The following is a 21,729-nucleotide window of genomic DNA, read 5'->3' as shown; positions in this document are numbered from 1 at the left end:
ACAGATATTCTGCAGTTCCCAGAAAAACACAACTCACAAAGTGATCACAGGTGAAGGAAAGGGGAGTTAATGGAGAAAAAGGAAAGTGCAGCAGAGCTGGCATCTGTTTCAGAGGGCAGAAGTTTATCACCCAGGACAGGATTTCCACTGGCTTTATCATTGTTTTCTTTGTCTAGAATTAAGGTCATTAAAGAAGATGTTTCCACTCTGAATTAGCAATGAGCTCCCACTTAGTTTAGAGTGCCTCAGCACTCCCTTGTGATTTGGCTCCACGGACCTCTGTGCTAAGTGCTTCTCCCCTGAACTCTACACCTTCCTAACAGGTTCGTTCTCCCACCTCACATTCATTCATATCTTTTCCTTTATCCCCTCTCTCCTCAGTTGCTTCCCGTGCCAGATCTTTTCAGATCATTCCCTGCTCCCTCAGCTCACCTGTCAGAGACTACATCTTTGAGAAGCACTAGAGAAATAAGTAGCTATGTTCCACGATTTTCTGAGCGGTTTTCACTCGTCAGACAGTTAGTACGCATCCCAAAACACCCCATCCCCGGAGCCTGAGGAGCTACAAATGCTGGAGCAGAGTCTTGTAAGATACTGAAGGCAGAGACCCCGCCCACAAACATCGGGCTGTCACTGGACCCTCCGCGAAAGCCCGCAAGCCCCGGAGGGCAGATCGCAGCCTCAGCACCGCCTCTCTCCTCACCCACCTCCCCAGAGACCTTGGACTCCACTCAGTGGAAGCCGTGGTGCCCCATCTCCTTCACTGACACCTTCTGGCACTGTTACGTGGAGTGGGGTAAATGTATTAAGAGATGAACCCCCTTACGTTCTAGCCGAGTCCTCAGAGATTGGAGGGGCTGGGGCAGCTGGACCTCGCTCTTCATAGGGATACCATCGGGGCGGGCGGATACAGGTCCAGCAGCAGTCTTGCTGCGAGCCCGACTGCATTCCTGCAGTCAGACGCACGGACAACACGGGTTATTTACACTTGCAACATCGGTGCAGATTCCTGACGGCTGCCGACGACAGCGACGGAGCTGCAGCGATCGCCCGCAGCTTTAAGCCAAGGCAGGCGGAGCTCCTCGCTCCGCCCGGGACAGGACCCGAGGACGCAGCTCACCGAAAGGGTCTCCCTGCTGGGGGGGGGGGCAAGGAAGACAGGCCCCTTAAAGTGTTCCCAGCTTTGTTTGTCCGGTTCTCGTTCACACCTCGGGTTCCAAAAGGGCCAATATCGATACCTGGGGCTCTGTTGCTTCAAGTGTGTGGCTGGGCCTGCCCCGCTGCGGGACCCTTGCACAAACATTTCCTCACAGCCTTCACACCTGATGCCTTCTGCCAGGAACAGCTGACAGCTGTGACAAGCGAGTCTAAGGCATGCCAGGGCCACGCCTGGCCTCAGACAACCTCCCGGGTTCGATCTCCTCACCAAACAGGGGCGGCTGGGCCTCCATTCAGGTGCAGTGTCCGGCTCAGAGCTAGATGCTTATGGCCAAGTGCTGCTTTCCTGTTTCCAGTCTTTGTGCTTCCAACAGGCACCAGACAAAGCAGGCTGGGGTTACCTCATTCGAGGTGGACCGGAGCAACACAGCCAAATTAACGAGCCTCTAGGGAGCGGAGCGGAGCGGAGCCGAGCCGAGCCGCGCTCCCGCCGCCCCTCAGCCGCAGGTTGCGCGCGCCCTCACGCGGAAGGTGCAGAGAGGCGGCGGGGTCCGACGCGAGCCGCCCGGACAGGCCCGCGGTAAAGGAAAAGCGCGCCTACGCGCGGCTACTGAGGCCAGGAAGTGCTTCCTCTGTCCCCGCCCCTGCACCACGACGATTGGCTGCGGCGCTACGGCGCCGGCCCTATTGGCTGGGCACGGTGTCCGTCAGGATCGGGCGCCCCCGCCGCCATGGTTCGCTTCAAGAACAGGTAAGGCTGGAGGCACCGCCGCCGGGCCAGGGCTGTCCCTATCCCGCTAACACCGCGCTCTCCCGCAGGTACGTGCTGTGCGAAGTGGTCTCGGAGGACCCGCGGTGCCGGCAGTGCATCGAGGACCGCGCGGTGGGCCTCGCCGTTAGGGATGCCATCGGGCGGGTGCACGGGGACTACGGCCTGGCCTGCTGCTCCATCTCCTTCACAGGTGCGGGTGGGACGCGTTACCCCCGCATCTTCTAAGCTTTCAGTGGTTGAGGGAGCGCCGCCAAGCAGGGCCGGGGCGCTGGGAGTCCGGGCTTACCAGTGCGTCTGTGTCCCGCAGTGAAGTACCTGAACGCCTACACCGGGACCGTGCTCCTGCGGTGCCGCAAGGACTCGTACCGGCTGCTCTGCTCCGCGCTCCCCTTCGTCAGGCAGCTGGAGAGCCGCAACCAGCGCTACCCCTGCGCCCTGAACACTCTGCACGTTGGAGGTCAGCGCTGTCCCGGGGCTGGGGTCCCTGGTTCCTGGGGGGGGATGTCGCGAAGCTTAATGTACCTTCCAGACCCGCCAGCACGGGGGACCCCGATCCTGCTGCGGGGGGTACGACGGCCACGTCTCGGGAGTCTCGAACCGAGCTGCTACTAGCAGAGTTAAATATAAACGGGCACCAGCACTTCTTTGTTGAAACCCTCATTAATTCTGCTTCACTCTTCTTTACATTTAACACAAATCCTCTATTTTCTTTTAAAAATATATTTTAAAATACAGCATTGTCCATCTGCCAAAAGTTAACCACTTGGGACAATTAATGGGCACTACAGGTTAGCAAGTACCATTTGACTACTTCACCTACCTCAGCAGTGCGGAGATGAAGTCTACAGCCCTTCGTTAGCACTTGCATTAATAAAGTTGCTGCCTGGGGCATGTTCGGTTTGATAGGATGATCGTCAGAGAATATGCTAGCAGCTCTGAACACCTAGTTCTGTAGATTGTTAGATGTTGTTCTCGGGGCTCCTACAGGTACCATAAGGACGTGTCAGAAATTCCTAATCCAGTATAACAGAAGACAACTGCTGAGGTTGTTGCAAAACTGTACAAATGAAGGTGAGTTGCTCTAGCTGCTGTCCTAAAATGCAGCATCAGTTCCTGGGGTGGTTTGTAGGGTATGCTGGGCTACTTCCGAATTCTTGAACTGAGGAATGCTCCCTGCATTAGAAGCTGAGCATATTCCAGGGTGTGGAAGAGGCCAAGAAATGACTCTCTGTTGCTCTCTCTTGCAGAGGAAAGGCGGTGTGTACAGAAGTCCTTGTTGAGCTGTTCCCTGACAGAAGAGCAGTCTCAAAGTGGAGATGAGGAAGATGATGGCAGCCCAGAGACAGACTGAAGTTACTTGTTACTATTCACCTCTGTCCTGTACTTAGGTCATCAAGATGTTAGCAGTTACCTTCAGTGTAAGCAAAGCAGGGGGACAGAAAAAAGCATCTGTTCATATTTAGGCTTCATTCCCCATTCTCAGTGTTGTAAAATAAAGATTTATTTTTTAATACATAGTTTTACTTAAATAGGTTATTTGCCCGTTTCACTCCAGGAATCAAAATGACCTTCACTCCTAAGGCGTGTAGCAGCTCAGTCGGCTATTGATGCTGAGGTAGAAAGGAGCCTTAGGCAGCTGGCATGAACAAGGACTACAGTCAGACTCCTTCAATACAGAAAAGTCATCAACAGCTCCCTGGCTTTGACCTTCTCTCCCACGGCACATCTCATCTGTAGGGCTGCCCGCTGCTGGAGTCACAAAAGCACCAGTGGTGTACAGAGGAGCAGACATGACAGGGAATGCAAGACACAGCTGTAAGGCTTGACTCCATCCAACCCGTTATAAAACTCATAGGTCCAGGTACTGCTTAGATGTTTATTAAGTTTACACAAATCAGTTAACAGGAAAAGAGCACTGCTGGTTATCTCTTGAATCCATAGGAAAACAAGACACAACTTGAAGATGCTGTCCTGTGGAGACTGCCCCAGCAGAAGGGACAGTGTCCTGCCTGCATCACTGCCCTTGTTCTAGTGCCTGTGAGAGGTGGGGGTGAATTGCACCAACTCCAGCCTTTCTGTCTCTCTTCCCAATGCAAAGAGACTAGAAGTGTGTAGAGAGAGTAGAACACAAGGTATGGGTTAGACACTAAGTAGTTACTCCTGGCCCATGGCTTAAAATCACTTACAAACAGGAATCAATAGTATTGTGGAGGCAGTTAACTGCATACTTGACTTTCATAGCTGCTTTCTCTGCCCTCACCAGCAACTCCCCTGTGTGCACAAAGCACCACGGCAAGGTGTGCTACCACTGTCAGGCATCTTGTCTTGGTTTCTTTGCACTATGCTGCCAAGCCTGTTCCATCAAATGCAGGTCATTGTGACCAGGTGAAGGCAGGTTGCTTGCCAAGAATGTTTTGCAGGTGTCTCCTGCACACATTGTTTTGGGAAGTGTCCTCTTTGGCACACAGCTGTCTTGAGGAAGCACTTGTACTGTGTGGAGCCTACTGCTTTGAAACCAAGCCTCAATGCATTGACATAAAGAGGGGCACAGGCAGTGACTTCATCAGTGGGTTTCAGATCTGTGACCCCTGGAGTCACACAGGTGGCCTCCTTGCCCAGTCCAGTCACAGCATCAACACCTGGGCAAGTGCAGGCAGATCACTAGTGCAAGCGTGGCCAAAGGGAGCAGAAGACACCGTCAGTCTTGCACTGTACATGAGGTGGTACTTGAGAGCAGCTCCCTGGCCCGAGTTCTGTCAGGAGGAAGGTAAGGGTTGAACCTCTGCCCCACACTGACAGCTCAGGAAGGGTGCAGGACTGCAAGTGCATGTGCAGATGATTTATTGCAACTGTTGGCCTTCACTGGTACATTACACCTACAGTTCATTTTATTCCACAAAATCCACACCACTTAACTCATTAGCTCAAATCAAACCACAAGCTGTGCAGAATGACCACCCAAAGTGAAAGCAGGGAGGGCTCCAGAAGAGGTGTTGGTAGCTCCAGGTGCTTAGCGCAGACCGAAGGACATCTCGGAACCCAGCAGATACAGGCCCTGAGCCAGTTCAAGACCCTCCGGTTTCTTGCTGGGGATAAAACTTGTCTAAGGACTCCAGCTATCAGTTGTTCTTCCAATTCTAGAGCAGCCAGTGTCATTCAGGTAGCTATATCAAAAGCCCTAGGGTGGAGTGTTTGTTCTAGATGATCAGTTTACAAAAGAATGTGGAGCCCACAGCTGGCAAAAAATAAACTGAAATCAGCAGCCTCACTCACCCACATGAAAACAAAGCTGAACAACTGAGAGAAGCCAGGAGGTTCCTGCTACCACTAGTGCTGGCACACCCTTAGAAACATAGATTCATCCAGTGACTTCAAACCAAGCAGCCAAGTTCTGCTTTAGACTCACCTCAGCTTTAAATTGTTCCAAGCCAGGAGAACAGGAGGAATTCTTGCTCTTTAGAAAAAGAACAAATGTAGCAGCTAACACCCTAAAGCCAGGAAGCTCTTTTGCCCATTTCTAGTGCAGCAGAAATCAGGTTCTCAGGAGAGTAGTGTGACAACTTGAATGGAACAGTGCTGCTGTCACATCAGATGGGCTGCTGCCTGTCACTACTTCTAGGGACACACAGGCTCTGCCCCCTCACTCCAGTAACACTGCAGTGCCTCGTAGCTGGGAAGGACTTCACGCTGCTTATTAGGCCAAAAGAACCAACTGTAAGCCTTGGCTGATTTATCTCGGGGAGGTTTCTTCCAAACCTTTGTTTCAGTACAACCTGATTAAGCAGCTGGCATCAAAAGATCTTACTTCAACATAGACTGTTATGGTTTCCTCCTGAACCTCCCAGAAGCCCTGGAACCACAAATTTAGTCTGTTCAAATTTAAATACTTAAACTATAGCAGCAAAACAAAGCAAAAAGAAAAGAAAACCAGGAGAGGAAACTTCTCTTGAATAGCAGAATCACTTTGTGTGAACAACAGAGGTGCTGAACAATAGCTTCTGCTTCTGTTTCTTTCTTTTCTTGCCTCCCTTCTCCTCTGTGAAGAATTAAAATGACAGAGTCATTCTTCCCACAGAACAGGGACATCACACAAACATTACAGACGGTCTGCCCTCACCTAAATGACTTCTATGGGTCCAGGACACTTCCTACCAACTCACTGAGCACCAGGCAGCTTAAGAAGATTACTGCAGACAAGCTAAGAGAGACTCTTACCACACCTAACACACACCCATCAACATGCCTAGCTGGATTCTGAAGCTGCTGTCCCACCACCAGATCCACCACCAGAACGCAGCAGTTTGAGGCAAGTGTTGAGACAAACACAACTGGAGCCAATACTCGATTTCACTGAGACTCCCAGGCTCTCCCCTCCAACTCCCTCCATCATTCAGTGCAGTCTCCAAAGAAAAGCCAAAACTAAACTGAGTTTTATCAGCCAGCATCACGCTTGGAGGTCCAAATTCATCTCAATTGCCTTCAGAGTCCCTCACCTGAAATTTCAGCTAGCAGTCACCTTGACATTTTGGTTAAACTTAAGTGGGAGTTCAGCAGTTCAACTATTTTCAGTCTGAAAGTGCACAACCTGGACTTCCTGCAGATAAACCTTAAATTAAGTTCCAGTAGGGATGTGGCAAACATGACTGTCAAAAGCCATCTCTGTCCTGAACAGGATTCTTCCCTAGTTGAAGATCTCAGCTCCCACTAAGAGCTGCTTAAAGCTAACAGAAGCCATAGTCAAGCTGTTCAGAAACCACAACCTGACAACTTTCACAACTGTTCTGCAGCCAATTTTTGGTCCCCAAAACTGTTACTCTCACTTTTCCCAGAGGAAGAAGGGAAAGTATTCAATTTTGTAACTTCAGAAAGTTTTCCTGCCTCCCCCCCAGCCTTTTACCTGACAAATGCTCAGCTGTGGACGGTTTGTCCAGTTTCAGGAGGGCTGCCTCAATAGCTTGGCTAAAGGAGTTCTGGAAGCTGGGCACAGGCATGCGGTCAGAACTGTCACTTTCCCCATCACTGTCCACTGGCACAGGCAGTGCCAGACTGTTCTCATCTGAAAGAGGGACAGGGCCTTGAGAGGCAAAAGGCTGCAGTACCAATGCCCCTCCACACTCCCCATTGCTGGTGAAGTGCCAAGATTCCCTGGGCCTCAATGCACAGAACCTGAAGCAGTGGCAGCAAATATTCTCACCTCTGGTCTTTGGAGCAGGTTTGGGCCATGTTTCTGGTTTTGCCTTTCCAACTCTCAACATCTGTCAAAAAGAGTTGCAAGACATGATTCAACCCTGTGGACTAGAAGACTCCTGCACACACCCCTGAGGGGCAAGTAAACTTAGGAAGCCCTTCAAGCATTCAAGTCCTGCATTATTTCCATAAGATTTATCCCACACCATTTTTATGGCATCCTCAGACTCATCCTCCATTAAGCCACAAGTAATTCTGGCAAGCTCTCCTCTGCTCCATGACTTACCTGGGCAAAGGAAGGGAAGGGAGACTCCTCTTCTAAACTGCCACAGAGCAGCGGGCTGACCTGGCTGGAAGCAGATGACAGTGGAGCTGGAGCAGACTCTGCAGAGGAAGCAGCAGATCATTAAAGCCAGGTGAGGCTGGCAAAGGTACTTGTGCTGCATATCAGGACAAACTGGAGAGTTTTATTATCTTATGCAATTAACCATTCTTATCTCATCAGTTCCACCCATCAGTCACAGTGGGACCTCTCAAAACTCCTCAGTCTTTTTATTTAAAAGAGACTCAAGTTGGGTTGATTGTCAGGGTTTGGTGGTTTTTTGTTGTTTTGTTTGCTTATTGTAGGCTGCCGTGTGGGGTTGTTTGAGCTGGGTGTTTTGTTTTCCTGAGAAAAACATGTAAGAATATTTTGTAATTCATGTTTTTTACAAATTTAAAGAATAAACAGTTGTTAAAGCATCAGTGGACAGCTACCAGAGTGCTCACTGACTGCATTTTACTTAGTACAATGTGGTGGAGAAGATGAAGAGGGTAGAAGGAAAACCTGGCAGTAGTGTTTTGCTGGCATACGCTGTTCTTCCCTGTTTGGGGAACTGTTCAATACTCTCCTGCCTCAGCACAGGTTTGAAAGATGGGGAAAGTACAGTGCAGATCTCACTGTTACTGCAGCAGAGGCAGTAAAATGCAAAGGGCCAGAACGTTCCTGAGCCATGTCAGCCTGTTCTATGTGGCCTCACGGGCAAGCTAGGAGCAAAGCAGCCTCTGATCAGCATTAAGAATGTTGAGTGTTATAAGCTGAGCAGTGGATCCCAAAAGAACAGCCAACAGCTAGGTGTGATGTGCTTTTCCAGATGCTCACCTGTCTGAAACACAGGGCTTCTGCCAAGAGGAGACAGACAGAAACTCTGATGATCAATGCTGGTAGTTTCTCCAGGGCAAGAGGTAAAAGCAGGGAACTGCTGCAGATTCTCTAAAGCAATATGGACCTCAGGATCTAGAAAGAAGTTCTACATTAAAGCACTACACAACGTGGGGGAGGACAGTCAATATGCAAAGTTGCTTCAGGAGTCTAGGAGGTGCCAAACTCAGTTTTCTCTCCACTCTCTGTCTTAGAGATCAGTACAAGCTCTGCTGCTGGATGGAAGCAGTTCCTAGGCATATTTTTTTTTCCCCTTTTTAACTTTTCACTCTACATCATGATTACTAGAAAAACAGAAGGTAAGAACCCTGAGAGCTATACACAGCCTGGAGACAGCTGTGTCCTCAAATGCCCTCTGTCTCTCCCACAGTGTGCAAGTATGCAGCAACTGCATAACATCATCCAACATCCTAACACCCTGTAGTTTTCACTCTTCCTTCTAATACCTTGGAACCTTGCTCCAAGTACACACTACAAACTAAAGGCCTTGGAGTTCACCCTACGGCTCAAGAAATCAGCTCAGCAACTCAGAATCTGACTGGAGCTCCACCACTGATGCTCAGCCATGACTTACATTTGCCCTGTTTCTTGTTCTCTTCCATCTCAATTCTGCGCTCACGCCGTCGCTCGTCGCGAGCTTTCTTCTGCCGCAGGCGCCTCCTCTTCTCCAGGTCATCTGCAAGCAAGGGCCGGCATTAGACACCAACCCCTCAGCAGTGCTCTGGCAACACTTCCTCTGCTTCCAGCGCAAGGGACTCAGTCAGAGCACCCAAGGAACCAGACAAGCATTCCAGCAACACAGGCTCTCCCAAGCAGTCAGGCTGCTGTATGCTGTGTGTCATCCCTGGCCACAGAACACTGAACTGGGGCTGTTCTGTCCAGTGCTCATCAGACAGCTGGAGCAAGAGGAGAAAAGCTGATGCCTATGGCTTTCTTCTGCCATGAAGTGGTAAGGGTAGCTTCCTCCTCACCCTCAGGAATATACAACAGAGCCTACTAGAAAGGTGGTACCAACCTGAAAACAGCTCCAAAGTCTCTTTAGAGATGATGGGTGGCTTCAGAGCCAACTCACAAATGCTGAACTCACAGGTAAGGGGCAAGTGGCAGAGGTAGCGATGACGCTGTCTTATATCCTGATGGAAGAGAGCAGATACATCACCACAGCAGCCTACGGCCTGCCTCAGTGAGGAACAGCTTGTGGCAACAGAACAGCCACCAGTCAGCAAACCAAATGGGAAAACAGCAGCAGGAACCAACAACCACTCAAGAAACTGCAGGTGAATTATGTACAGCAGTCGCTGCACATGCCAGTTCTTACTGCTGTCTTAATCTGAAAGAAAGGAATTCAAACCCCACCCCCTCTTCCAGAACTTCAGTGTCTTAAACACCTTCACTCCATCCATCTCAAACACTGAAGTTTCTTTCCATCCTCTTTATTTTCCTATGTCTCACCTCTACCCTTGATGCTCACAAACAACTGCTTGTTCAAGAAAGCAGAACGCTTTTGCAACTTGTCTGGTTCAAGCTCCTGTCTTGTATGAGAAAAGGATTTTCTTAACACAGCTTTAACAGAAACCAATCTTGAGCCTGCAGTTCTCTTACTCCTGGAACTTCCTACCTTCTAGAACAAAGGCTGGGCTGCAGTCTACCTGTCAAAAGCCACTGGAAGAGCTGCTCCTTGCACAGATGCCCACCACAGCCTAGCATGCCCACCCATGACACCTCTCCTCTGTCAGCTCCCATGCTTAGCCTGCTCAACAAAGGTCTTTCCCGAACAGGAAGGTGAGGTGCTGACCTCTGTCATGGAGTAGCCAGTTGTCTCCACCACAGCTGCGGTGATCTTCTCGGGACTCTTCTCCAGGCTGCCGTACTCCCGCACGAGGCAGCGCACGTTCACGGGGTGCAGGTACATGCACTGCCCATCCTCTGCTGCAAGGCAAGGGCCGAGCCACACGTCATGCCCAGAGCCACCGCCCTCCTCCCCGCTGCACAGCACTCCAGCTAAGGACATGAAACCTCCTGTCTGAGCTATGTGGGACTTGATTCATAGGGTGTGCTACACCTAATGAAGTGACAAACACCTTCTTCAAGAGGGATCCCCAGGGAGTCATCTGCCCCACTTGAGCCCAGGATTTCATTGTACTGACCTTGATAGAAATAGTAAAAAGGAGAGCTGCCAAGATGACTACTGCCAATTGTATCTTTAGGTTCTTGGGAGCTTTCTTCAGCTGGATTTGCTTCTTCTGCAGTGTTCAAATTAGGTTCCCCTACAGCGTCCACATCAGGTATCTCCTCTTCATCCAGCACTGCCTCTTCTTCTTCCACAGGAGGTGAAAAGGAACTTGCCATATCAGAGCAAGGCTCTACAAGCTCCTCATCAAACGCAGAGAGATACTCCACACCACACTGCACAGCAAAGAGCACACAGTTAGTACCACACCACCTCCTCCCCTAAAGACCATAAGCTCTGCAACAACCTTTAGCACCAGCTCACCACTCTGGGCAGAGCTCAGTATTAACAAAATCTGCATACTTGTCACCCACCTTTTTCTCTTGGGAAACTGCAGGCTCCACAGCCTTGGAGGTTTCTAGGACCAATTCCTCCACAGCTGCACTAAGACCAGCAATGCCACTGCATTTACCCTGGGCAACAGAGAGTGCTGTTTCTCGCTCCTACAGAAGAGAACAAGTTTCATTCACAAAAAGCACAGCTGCTGCAGGACACCTAAAGGCTCTGCAAAGGAACACTGCACAGGTTTGCTCATGTCAGCCTGTGGTGGGATGAGAGAGAAGGCCCAGCTTCCCCTCCTCCACTAAGCAGGAATGAAAAAAACCCCGCAGCTACCTCAGTCGGTGAAGCAAAAGGAGTGCTGTATTTACAAAGGCAATATAGGACGCAGGGAATTCATGTACACAAATACACAGTATTTGCAATATATACAGAAATATGGGCAGAGCTTAACTGGAACTTCTGGAAATTTCTGGGAAGCACATTTTCCTTTGAAAGCAGAACTCCTTCACAGGTGTAGAAGGAACACCAAAGCATTATGGAACAGCACACCAGACACCTGTTATTCAAGACCCAGGACTTAAAATGCTCTTCTAGCAGCAAACATCACCACCCTGTTAGGACATCTGTGGTGGAGACCAGAACAGTCACACACAGCTTGTGCAGCCAACCTAGGGTCAGAACTCCACATACTCTTAAAAAAAAAAGTTACTAAAAGCCTCCAGAAAAGTTCTCACCTTCAGTTCCTGGATAGCTGCCTCAATAAAGCAAGCTTCTGGGGTATGTTTTTCTTCCTCATACTGTTTCAGCAATGCTGCTTTCTCCTCCAGAATCACCAGCTGCAAGACCTGCTCCCTGGATGCCAGAAGCAGCTTTGAATACAGGCTGTGCTGGTCATCTGAACAGAAGGAGCACCACATCATTAACACGCACATGCAGAAGCGCCATTTCGAGCTGATGTTTCTTCTAGGGTCTTTGTTGAGTTAATCCACCCCAGGACAGCTGATACTCAGCAAGCCTTTGATGCAGACTCCACATATTAATATTCTATCATTGAGCACCTAGGGGTCACCTAGGACAGGTCACACAGGAACACATCCAAGCAGGTTCTGAAGGTCTCCAGGGAAGGAGACTTCACAACCTCTCTGGGCAGCCTGCTCCAGCACCTTCACCACAAAGAAGTGTGTCCTCATGTTGAGGTGGAACCTTCTGTGTTCCAGCTTGTACCCACTGTTCCCTGTCCTATCACTGGGCACCACTGCAAAGAGCCTGGCAGCTTCATCCTGACAGCACCCCTCAGATATTGACAGACATTGATCAGATCCCCTCTCAGCCATCTCTTCTCCAGACTAAACAGCCCCAGGGCTCTCAGTCTCTCTTCATAGGAGAGCTGTTCAAGTCCTGCAGTCATTCTTGTAGCTCTCCCTTGGACTCCCTCCAGGAGATCCCCACCTCTCTTGAATTGTGGGGCCCAAAACCAGACACAGTATTCCAGGTGTGGTCTCACCAGGGCATACATTCATTGGTCCCCAAGGGCCCACCCTTCCCTAACTTGGTATTCTGCAATGTCAAGTTTCCTGGGTTTAGAATGATCTCAAATTCCACATTTGTTCTTTTGTTTGTTTTATGAAAGGATTTAAAGTCCTCACTTTGAAATACTGAGGGGCAGGCAAGCAGAGAGCCTGCAGGCTGGGTCCCCATCAGGTGTTAGGACTTGGCTTTCCCCAGTGTCACAGCACACAGCCTGCCTCCAGCAGTGCTGCCAAACGAGGGGAGCCAAGACAGTCCCCAGAGCAGCAACCTCCCAGAAAAAGCTCTTCAGTCACAGCTGTTTGTGATGCCAACAGCTCAGTGATGACATGCCAGTCACATCACTGACTGGAGAAAGCTGAAGTCAGGCTACAGAGCAGGTTGGCAATAGTTTGGATTATTTTCCCCTGTCATTCACAGACTTCACTGGGCAAGTGCTGACAATGAAAACCTTGCTGAAGAACACCTCCTTGAAATAGCTTAGCAAAAGTATCTGTGCCTAAGATGTACAATGAGGAGCCAAGAGGAAAAGATGTTGAATAGAACAAACCAGGTTGGAAGAGACCTCCAAGATCATCGCATCCAAGGTCTCTTCCAACCTGGTCTATTCTATTCTATCATCCAGCACCACCCAACCAACTAAACCATGCAACCAAGCACCCTGTCAAGTCTCCTCCTGAACACCTCCAGTGATGGTGACTCCACCCCCTCCTCAGGCAGCCCATTCCAATGGGCAATCACTCTCTCTGTGTAGAACCTCCTCCTAACCTCCAGCCTAAACCTCCCCTGGTGCAGCCTGAGACTGTGTCCTCGTGTTCTGGTACTGGTTGCCTGGGAGACCAACCTCTGCCTGTCTACAACCCCCCTTCAGGTAGTTGTAGACAGCAATAAGGTCACCCCTGAGCCTCCTCTTCTCCAGGCTAAGCAATCCCAGCTCCCTCAGCCTCTCCTCATAGGGCTTGTATTCCAAGGCCCTCACCAACTTTGTTGAGGACACTGAAGAGCCAAGAAAAGCAGCAAGAGTCACACCAATGACTGCACAATGCAAAACACAACAACTCAACAGGATGCCTGAGCAGGCAGGAGCCTGCAGTGCCTCACAGAAAACAAAGAGTGGGTAGAAAGCTTATGATTACCACATGGCCATTAAGGTTTTCAGCTGCTGAGCACCGTGTCTTGCAGCCAGGTGTAAGGTGGCACCTGGCACTGCCACGGTAAATCCCCCCCTGCACAAGCCCCAGTATGGAGCAGGATGCCAAGCAGCAGTACTCAGGCACACTCACCTCCAATGTACACAGGCTGCACCACATCCATCCACTGAGCCTTGGGCAGTGCCACCAGAACACCCTTCTCCCTCCTCATCAGCTGCATGGTGATGGTATCACCGATTGCATACTGCCGTGTCTCCATGGCAACCACACTGCCGCGTGAGAAGAGAGTTAGCAGGGAAACATCACTCTGCTAAGAGACATCACTAATGAATACCCAATCTCACCTCTTCAGATCCTTCTTGTGAACAGAGCTGTAACAAATAGGGCATTTGCTCCAGGCCTTTTCACTCAGGGAGAGATAGTGAAGGATGCAGGACCAACAGAAGATATGCCCACAGCGAGTGATCTTGGCTGCGGTCGGTGGGTACAGGCAGATTGGGCAGGAGGGCACCTCGTGGCTGCAAATTCGCTGGAAGGGCACAGGGAAAGAACAGTGCCAGGTTTAGACTTGGAAATCAGTTGCTGTGCTACACAATAAGCAACCTGTAAGATCTACTCTAACACGTTAATCTTCCAGCTCCTTGGGCTCTGCTGATTTACCAGGCGATGAAGCACACTGTGAACTAAGTGAGTTCTTCAGACTGCACATGGAATAAGCTTCAAAGCCTCCCATCTGATGTTCCCCCTTAATGACACTAAAATCCCTGACTCTTGTCACCTTTCCCCTCATGTATTCCTCAAGTCTAACAGCTAGCAGCATCCTCATGGTCTGAATTCAGGCCCCGGGAAGGCTGCAAACAAGCTGTTGCCTCACTTACCCAAGCAGACTTGTTTAACTGTTTAACCCTGTGTAACTGCTTGACTTGATTAACCTGTTTGGCTGCAGGACTGCACTTACCTACTCCCATGAACCTGCAAGTTTAGCCAGACGCTTGCTAGCATCTGTGTGCTGCAGACAACTGCCAAACAAACACCTATCTTCTCCAGCTCCCTCACAGCCTCAGGCAGCAGTAAGCCTTCCTCCTCTCCAGCTGCACCACACACCACGACCAGCCTTGGCAGATAATAAGCTTCTGCTTGAGGCAACCCACAGTTCTGATCACAAATCTCTCTCAGGAGATTTTCCATTTTGTTGCTAGGCAAGATGGGCCACCTATGCACAGAATCATTCTCCCAAGCTCTACACCCTGGGCCTCTTCCATGGACTCCTGCCCGCTTTCTGCTAGTACCTCCACCACAAGGACTCTGTCTACAGAATGTCAGATGCTATTTTTGATGAGCTCCCATCTGCGAAAGCAAGAAGCTGCTGCTAATTTTCCTAATAGATTTTAGCACTTCTCTTTTCCTGTCATGAAAGTATTTCATAATATATTCAATGACAGATCCTTCCCAGGATTGTGGGAGTGACAGAAGAGGACTCAGCTCCAAACCAGCTGAGTTTTACATAACATCATACAGAGGCAGTTAGACAGGTCGAGTTTCTTAAGGAGGAGGAAGAGAAAAACATAAAAATAGTAAAAAAACAAAAATAAAAATCTATCCCATCACAACTGACCACTTGCTCCACAAAGTCCCAGTTGACCAAGGTATCTGGATCAGCAAAGTGGACTGTGTAGTCCTGTTCTTCAGAGACAACAAACTGGCAGCTGGGGAGAGGCAAAGAGACAGATGATCCACTCAGTTGTTTCTGAAACTTCTTTGAGAACCAACCTGTAGGACTCTGAGCTGCTCCTCTGCCCAGCAGGAAACTGCTGGATGCAGTCAGTAACTCCCACCAACAAAACCCGCCAGAGTTCAGTTCCCACTGAGCCTTCCAGGTGTGTCTCACTTCAGCTGGACACAGTGCCACATGCTAACTACACGATGAGCCAAGCAGAGCGGTTTTCCAGAAAGGTGCAGGGAACAGCCAGCTCCATCAGGCACCTATTGAAAAGCAGGGAATCCACAGGTGGAAAAAAATATGCTCACAAAACCTTCAGCTACTGGGGGTTCCTGCAAATAGACTTCTCTGCAATAAGCCAAAAACCAACAGGAAAAACCCCAAGGTATCAATGCTGAAAATAGCTTCCACTACCGTTAATGTGATCAGACACAGGAGCTCTGCACAGGCTTCCAGCTCTGGTGGAAGTGGCCACCAGCACTTCCAGCCACCAGCACTGCTGCTGCACTGCTACACTGACCTTTGGGGCATGCCACACACCCAATGCCTTGTGAGATCACCAGCAGTGTAAGAACTAAGAATCACATGAGTAATTATTTCTGGGACTTACTAATTCAGATTAGTTTTGATCCAGGAGCTGCTACCCCTACCACCCCTGCAAGGCAACCACGTAGGTCTTCCCACATGGAGAGTCACATTCCACAAGCAGCGCTAGAAAATCAGAGCAGAGTTGTACTTGGATTGTATCTAAAGGACTCATTCCATAAGATACCTTGTAAATGGGTAAAGATGACAACTTGGTAAGCTTTTTATCCCTTTCAAGTATAGTCATTACCACTAAGAATACCACAAATAGGTAACTTCAGCCTGGAAAAATCAATACAAGTAGTCAAGGTCACACGCCCTGCCTGAACATCCCTTGTAGCTCACTGCCTCTATAGAGGTCTAAGACCCCTGTTAGTCTTCTACTCACTTGGCCTGCAGGAAGAGCTCCTTGTTGAAGGGCTTATGTCCCCACTTGTTCCTTTTTCCCCAGCTGCCATGTCCATTCCCATCCAAATGGCCTGCTTGGCCACGGGGCTCAAACGTGAAGTTCAGTAAGTGGTTCAGATTGATCTTCTTGGGACCAGAGAACTGGGCAGGGCTGAACTCTGCCCGTCGAGCCTCTGCTACCTACGAGACAGCAGCGTTGGTTAGAACCTGCTAGAATTGACTTGCAAAAGCCTCATCAGGAGCTGCCATGCAGACCCCTCTGTGGTTCTGAACGGAGTGCACAGCATCCACTGGCTCACCTCCCATCCCAGTGCTGCAAAGCAAGCAAAGCTGTGTTAGAGGTATGTGAGAACCAGGGAGCTCAAACCTACCCCACGATGACCAGGAGAGCATAAAAACAGCCCACAGGAAGACACCTGCCAAAACCTACCAGTCAAGGTTAGCAAGAGAAGAAAGCTGTTCAAATCCTGCAAACAGTGTTTCAGCTGGTCAGTAACACAAGCCTGACGGCTGTTGGCACAGGTTATACCTGGCTTGTTTAGCTTTCACGTACTGAAGGAAAGATTGGAATTCAGAGCCAGCAGGTAAGTTCTGACAGTCAGGAACTTGGATGAGCAGTGCTGCTCAGCCACTAAAACTGAAGTCAGAGTATCAGTGAAAACCCACAAAGAATCTGCAGTGCTTAGAGCCAGATCAGCACAAAAGCGCCAGTCTGGTTTAACGTCATCTTGATGTCACCAAGGCTAGCAGAATTACTTTCCCAACACCATTCTCAGATGCAAATCCATGCACTGGAGTGCTTAGACACTTTAAATGCTAGAGACTGTATCCCTAGACACTTCCATGCAGGCCCTCTGTGTCATGAGCTACGTGTATGGCCTGTCAAGGCACTCGTTCCTCGGACGGTGTTTTGATTGCATTCCTCTTCTACTGTCACCAGGTCCTTCCGCTCACACTCACTCTGGCATCTCAGCCCAGAAGCTGGACACAGACCTATCTGTGCAGCTCAGAGCGACCCTCCGGCCCAGGCAATAAGGCCATACCTCTGAGGCCTTCCGATTCTCACCTCATCTCGTCTGCCACCATTAGAAGAGCTAAAAGGCTTGCCGGCTCCGCCGCCGCCTGCCCTCTGCGGGGGCATCTTGTTAAAAGCTTTGCCTTTCTGTGGGGCGGCGCGGCGGGGCTGGCTGGCACAGTTCTCATGGCGGGAGGAGCAGGCTTCTCTTCGCCGCTGGTAGCGCTGCTTGGACCCACTCGTGCTCTTGCCATCTGCAACACAAACCCAAAACCATCAGCGCCCCCAGCCAGCCGCCCGCACCAGGGACGCCTCCCCTCGGGCCCTGGCGAAGAGGCTGCTTGGTGTTCACCGGCATGGCACAGCTGCCCCACTGCAGCCCAAACCACCTCAACAGCCCACACAGCTGCCCAGGGGAAGAGGAGGCATTGGCCATACTTCAACACTTCTCCTTTGCCCAGCTTGGTGCTGGAGCATTAGGTGATGAGCACCAGCACACCCAGCTCATGTCTTCACTCCGTTCCCTGCAGATGGCCAGCAGTTCGCACACTGCGCCCTTACACGGATGTGCTGCTGCCTGCACCGGGCTGGAGCTTCCCCACCCTGCAATACCCCACTCCCTGGGTTTGCTTGGTTCTGCCACCTAAGCTTAAAGCACCCCAAAGCATCCAAATCTGTTCTAAAATACCTTTTTATTCCTACAGGGCCAGCAAATGCTCATCAAGCCTGAAGCACAAACCCAAAGCTTTGGCCTTGCAGGGCACACATCCAACATCCAAGTACCACGTCCAGCAACCTATGCAACAAGAACTGACAGAGAAGGACACCAAGCGCACCACCAACCCCACACAGGGGGCAGCAGGGAAAGCACAAAGCAAAGGAGCAGGAACAAAGCTCACAAGCAGAAAAATCCATCAGGCAGCTGCCTCTTTAGATGGCCACAACAAAAAATTAATACTATGAAAGCATTTCCTATGGTCTTAACCAGACCAGAATTGTCCCAAGGACACAACAGATTGCTTACCCACCTTTAACTCAGCCTTGCTAGCAGCTGCACTAGCTTCATCTGCAGAGGAGTTATGTTGATAAGCTTGGAATCAGAACTCTCCAGACCCAGCAAGAACTCCCCTGTCCATGCTGTTTTTCAGCAAGTCTCACTTTTTCATCATTTTTAAGAGTTCTCTCCCCAAAAGAAGGGGGCAGTGGGCTAGAAGCCCTGTGTGGTGTTGTACACTACTGAGGATCCAACTTACACTTTAAGCTGAGTGATAGAAGACTTGGCTGGGGTCTATGGTGGTCTGCTGCTTCTGGCAGAGGGCAGAGCTCAGTCTCTGCCTGCAGCAGCAAAAGGACACTATCATTACAACCTGCATCACCAGAGCTGGCCATTTACTCCCTTCTTCAAGAGGCTGATTCAGCATTAAACCAACTCCTTCAGCAGCACAGAGGTGTAACTCCCCCGACGCCTGTGGTGTGTGCTGCCAGGCTACAAAGCCATGAGCCAAGTTATCAGGGAGAGCCCACACCAGGAGCTGCCAGGGAGGGAGGGTGTGCCCAGACAGATAGACCTTTCCTGAGAGCGTTTCTAGGGAAGAGCCTCTAATCAACACCACTGTGTCTCTGGTCAAAAATTAAGTCATTTTGAAGAGTTTTGGACAACTGCTTGAGCTGTTCAGGAGCTTTACAGCTCAACCACCCTCCTGAACCTGCAGCCCCAGTGGATGTGCTCATGGGGCACATGCCTACTCTGTCTACAGCAACCTTGCAGTTTCTCTGCAGTCACCAGCTGGGGAAAAGAAACAACTCCAGCCAAGCCCAGTCTAAAGTGGGTCTTGACAAGGCCCTGGCATTGCTTGTACCTCAGTTGAGGCAAGGCCTTCCTGCTGCTAATAGTCTGAATCAAGCTGTGAGTCAGCTGCTTTACACACATTCCTGACACACCACAGGTCCTTCCAAACCAACTCCTGGAGCCTTTGGGAGTCACTACAGTAACTCACATTTCATAGCAAAGTCCTCTCCACCTCCGCCTTTTCCATCTCAAAGACCTTTCCTGGAACAGGAGAGCAACAGGGCAGGGCCCTTCAGCTATGTGCAGAGCCATGAGGAACTAAGAAAAAAATCCTAGCCTGGCGGCATGCCAGCAGCTTGTGTGCAGCAGCTACGAGGACACAGCCACAGCTGAGGACAGGCTGTGCAGTGCCTGCTCATCCTCTCTGCCCCAGGAGTATGAGATAAGGAACTGCAAAATAACAGCAGTGGCTAGGGATAGCAAAGCTCGTGCATTAGGTCCTGTTCTGATGCTATAAACCTCTGCAAATCAGCTAGGATCAGCTAGCATTTCCTCCAGAAATGACTGCCCTAAACCTTCTTCTTAAGAAGACTTTTATGTGTTTGAAATCAAAGCTCACCGAGAGAGACACCTCCCACAGACTCGCTCCAGTCTGTGCCGTGCAAGATCAGCTGAGGCACAGGCAGAGGCACAGGGGACACTTACCTACCCTGCCCCTAAGGCCATTTAGGAGGGCCAAAACGACCTCACCACCTTTGGGATGCTCACTTGTGAGCCCTCTGGAATACACTGCTGCTTTCTCAGACACGGAGTAATGTGCCTGAAACAAACCACTGAGGAGGAAGGAAATTAGTACAATGCCGGTGGTGTAGGAACCTGATGACACTTTCACACACGCTTCAGGGACTAAACCCACTAATTTTAATCACTGCTGCCCCATTTCTGGGTTTTAGGAAAAATAAGTGTGCCAGGAACACCCTGCTCCCTAACAGGTTCAGGCAGCTTAGGTCTTAGGCTCCTCAGGAGCTGCTGTGTCAGCAAGCCCAGCCGTTTGCAATGACAGGCATCACGCTCGGCTTAAGGGCCAGGTGAGCAAACTCTCTGTAACCAACCCGAGCCGCTGCAAAGTAGGTTACTCAAACACGGGCAGGAAGGGGACTGCTGTGCACCGATAGAAGGCCTGCAGATAGATGGGCACGCTCGACTTCAGCAGGGAATGAAGCGAAGGGCTCTCCCAACAGGCACTGGCCAACGTACGTTCTTACTAGAACACCAGAGCTCTGGCTCTGGGGCTGATTACTCCAAGGCTAATGGAGATAAAGCATCAATCCTTAAGGGAAGAGAAGAGTAGGAACTGCAGCTCAGCCAACAGGAACAAAGCCAGGAGAGGAAGGAAAAAGAAAGCAAAAACAAACAGTGACCTCAAACGGAGCCTGTTAAAAGCCAGCTGAGAGACAAGCAGCTCGACAGGGGCAAGTTCAGCTTCGCCCAAACCCATGCTGGACACAAGGCCATCGGCCCCCGCAACCTCTCTGCTCACTCGCTCATGGCTGCCCCGTTTCTTTCCCCTGAACTCAAATGCCACTGAGGGGCCGCCGCTAACGGCCTCAACCCCCCGGTACGTGGCTAGACCCCACTCTCGTTCCCGGGCCGCGCCGCCGGGCCCGTTCCGGCTCTTACCGCCTTTGGGCTTAGACTCCCCGGCGGCGGGCCCGGCCGAGGCGGATCGCGGCTGCTGCGTTTTGCTGCCGGCCGAGGAGCCGGGCGGCCCGGAGGCGCAGGGGCTGCTCTTGTCCATGGCGGAGGCTGGGGCGGGCGCCGCGCCGGGCGGGCTCTGCAGCATCAACGGGCGCCCCGGCGGGCGAGGGGCGGCCCTGGACGGGGGGAAACGACGGGCGCTGGCGGAGCCGGTGGGGGCCCAGGCTCATGGCCCGCGGGGGCGACCGGCGGGGGCGGCGCAGCGCGGACTCGGCCTCCTTCATGGCGACATCTTCTCGCTGCTCCGCTCGAACCGGGGAAGGCCGCGGAAGGCCGGGCCGGGCCTGCGGGGCTCCGGGGGAGGAGAGAAGGAACTGCTCAAGGAGCCCCGCGGGGCCCGGCGCTGCCTGCCGCCCGAGTGGTCGGCACCACCCAGGCCCCCACCAGCTCCTCGGCGCCGCCCCGGCCCCGGCTCGGCCGCCGCTGCCCTGTAATGGCGACGAGTCGCCCGCAGCAGTGGCCGGGACCCGGATGCAGCCGTTCCGGGCGGGCCCCACGGAACTCGTAGTCCTCGCCCGCCGCGAAGCACGCCGGGAGCTGTAGTTCCGCCGCGGACACCCCCACGGCCCTCGGCGCCATCCTGCCTGCGGCTCCGGCAAGACCTCGGGACCCGACCCCAGCTCCGCCGGCGCTGCCCCGCAAACAGCCCCGCACGGGGCCCCGCGCGCGGCGGCTTCACCCAGACCGAGTCAGCTGCTACCACCGTCCCGAGTGGCAAAGTGAAATGATGAGCTGGGGGCCAGGGTAGAGCTTGTCCTTTATTTTCCAGAGTGGTTCTCCAAGGGGCATCAGCAGAAACAGAGCTCACGCTGGGGGGGCAGTACATCCAGCAGAACGAGAGGGGGGGGGAAAAAGTGTCAAAACACAAATCAGAAGAGTAGGAAACCTTTGGAACTGAAAGAACTAAACAGTGTCACATCTTAAGCAGGTAGAGTACCAGAGATTA

The 21,729-nt window shown here is 51.4% G+C and overlaps 2 protein-coding genes across 3 annotated transcripts; one reads left to right on the top strand and one right to left on the bottom strand.

Moving 5' to 3' along the window:
- The first annotated feature begins 1,874 nt into the window (after positions 1–1,874).
- POP5 (POP5 homolog, ribonuclease P/MRP subunit) lies at positions 1,875–5,527 on the top strand. Its single transcript, XM_009910265.2, has 5 exons — positions 1,875–1,909; positions 1,978–2,120; positions 2,238–2,387; positions 2,918–3,001; positions 3,178–5,527. Exons 1-5 carry the CDS (start codon positions 1,890–1,892, stop codon positions 3,279–3,281), a joined length of 501 nt encoding a protein of 166 aa, XP_009908567.1. The 5' UTR covers positions 1,875–1,889; the 3' UTR covers positions 3,282–5,527.
- On the bottom strand, positions 3,781–21,257 carry RNF10 (ring finger protein 10). 2 transcript variants are annotated; one of them, XM_054173305.1, is made up of 17 exons: positions 20,706–21,257; positions 17,288–17,490; positions 16,202–16,401; positions 15,124–15,214; positions 13,853–14,037; positions 13,641–13,777; positions 11,565–11,725; positions 10,863–10,991; positions 10,466–10,724; positions 10,114–10,247; positions 9,334–9,451; positions 8,893–8,994; positions 8,259–8,393; positions 7,404–7,501; positions 7,125–7,185; positions 6,828–6,986; positions 3,781–5,966 (listed from the first exon to the last, which is right to left on the bottom strand). In XM_054173305.1, the coding sequence occupies exons 1-17, from the start codon at positions 20,866–20,868 to the stop codon at positions 5,890–5,892; spliced, it is 2,412 nt and encodes an 803-aa protein (XP_054029280.1). In that variant the 5' UTR covers positions 20,869–21,257; the 3' UTR covers positions 3,781–5,889. The 2 variants fall into 2 exon arrangements, with proteins under 2 accessions (XP_054029280.1, XP_054029281.1); XM_054173306.1 differs by lacking the exons at positions 3,781–5,966; positions 6,828–6,986 and having other exon boundaries at positions 7,119–7,185; positions 7,404–7,557.
- Positions 21,258–21,729: the final 472 nt, after the last annotated feature.

The sequence above is a fragment of the Dryobates pubescens genome, chromosome 25, assembly GCF_014839835.1.
Source record: "Dryobates pubescens isolate bDryPub1 chromosome 25, bDryPub1.pri, whole genome shotgun sequence".
Lineage (NCBI taxonomy): Eukaryota > Metazoa > Chordata > Aves > Piciformes > Picidae > Dryobates > Dryobates pubescens.
Note: the sequence above shows the minus strand (reverse complement) of the source record. Positions and strands in the feature narration are given on the sequence as shown.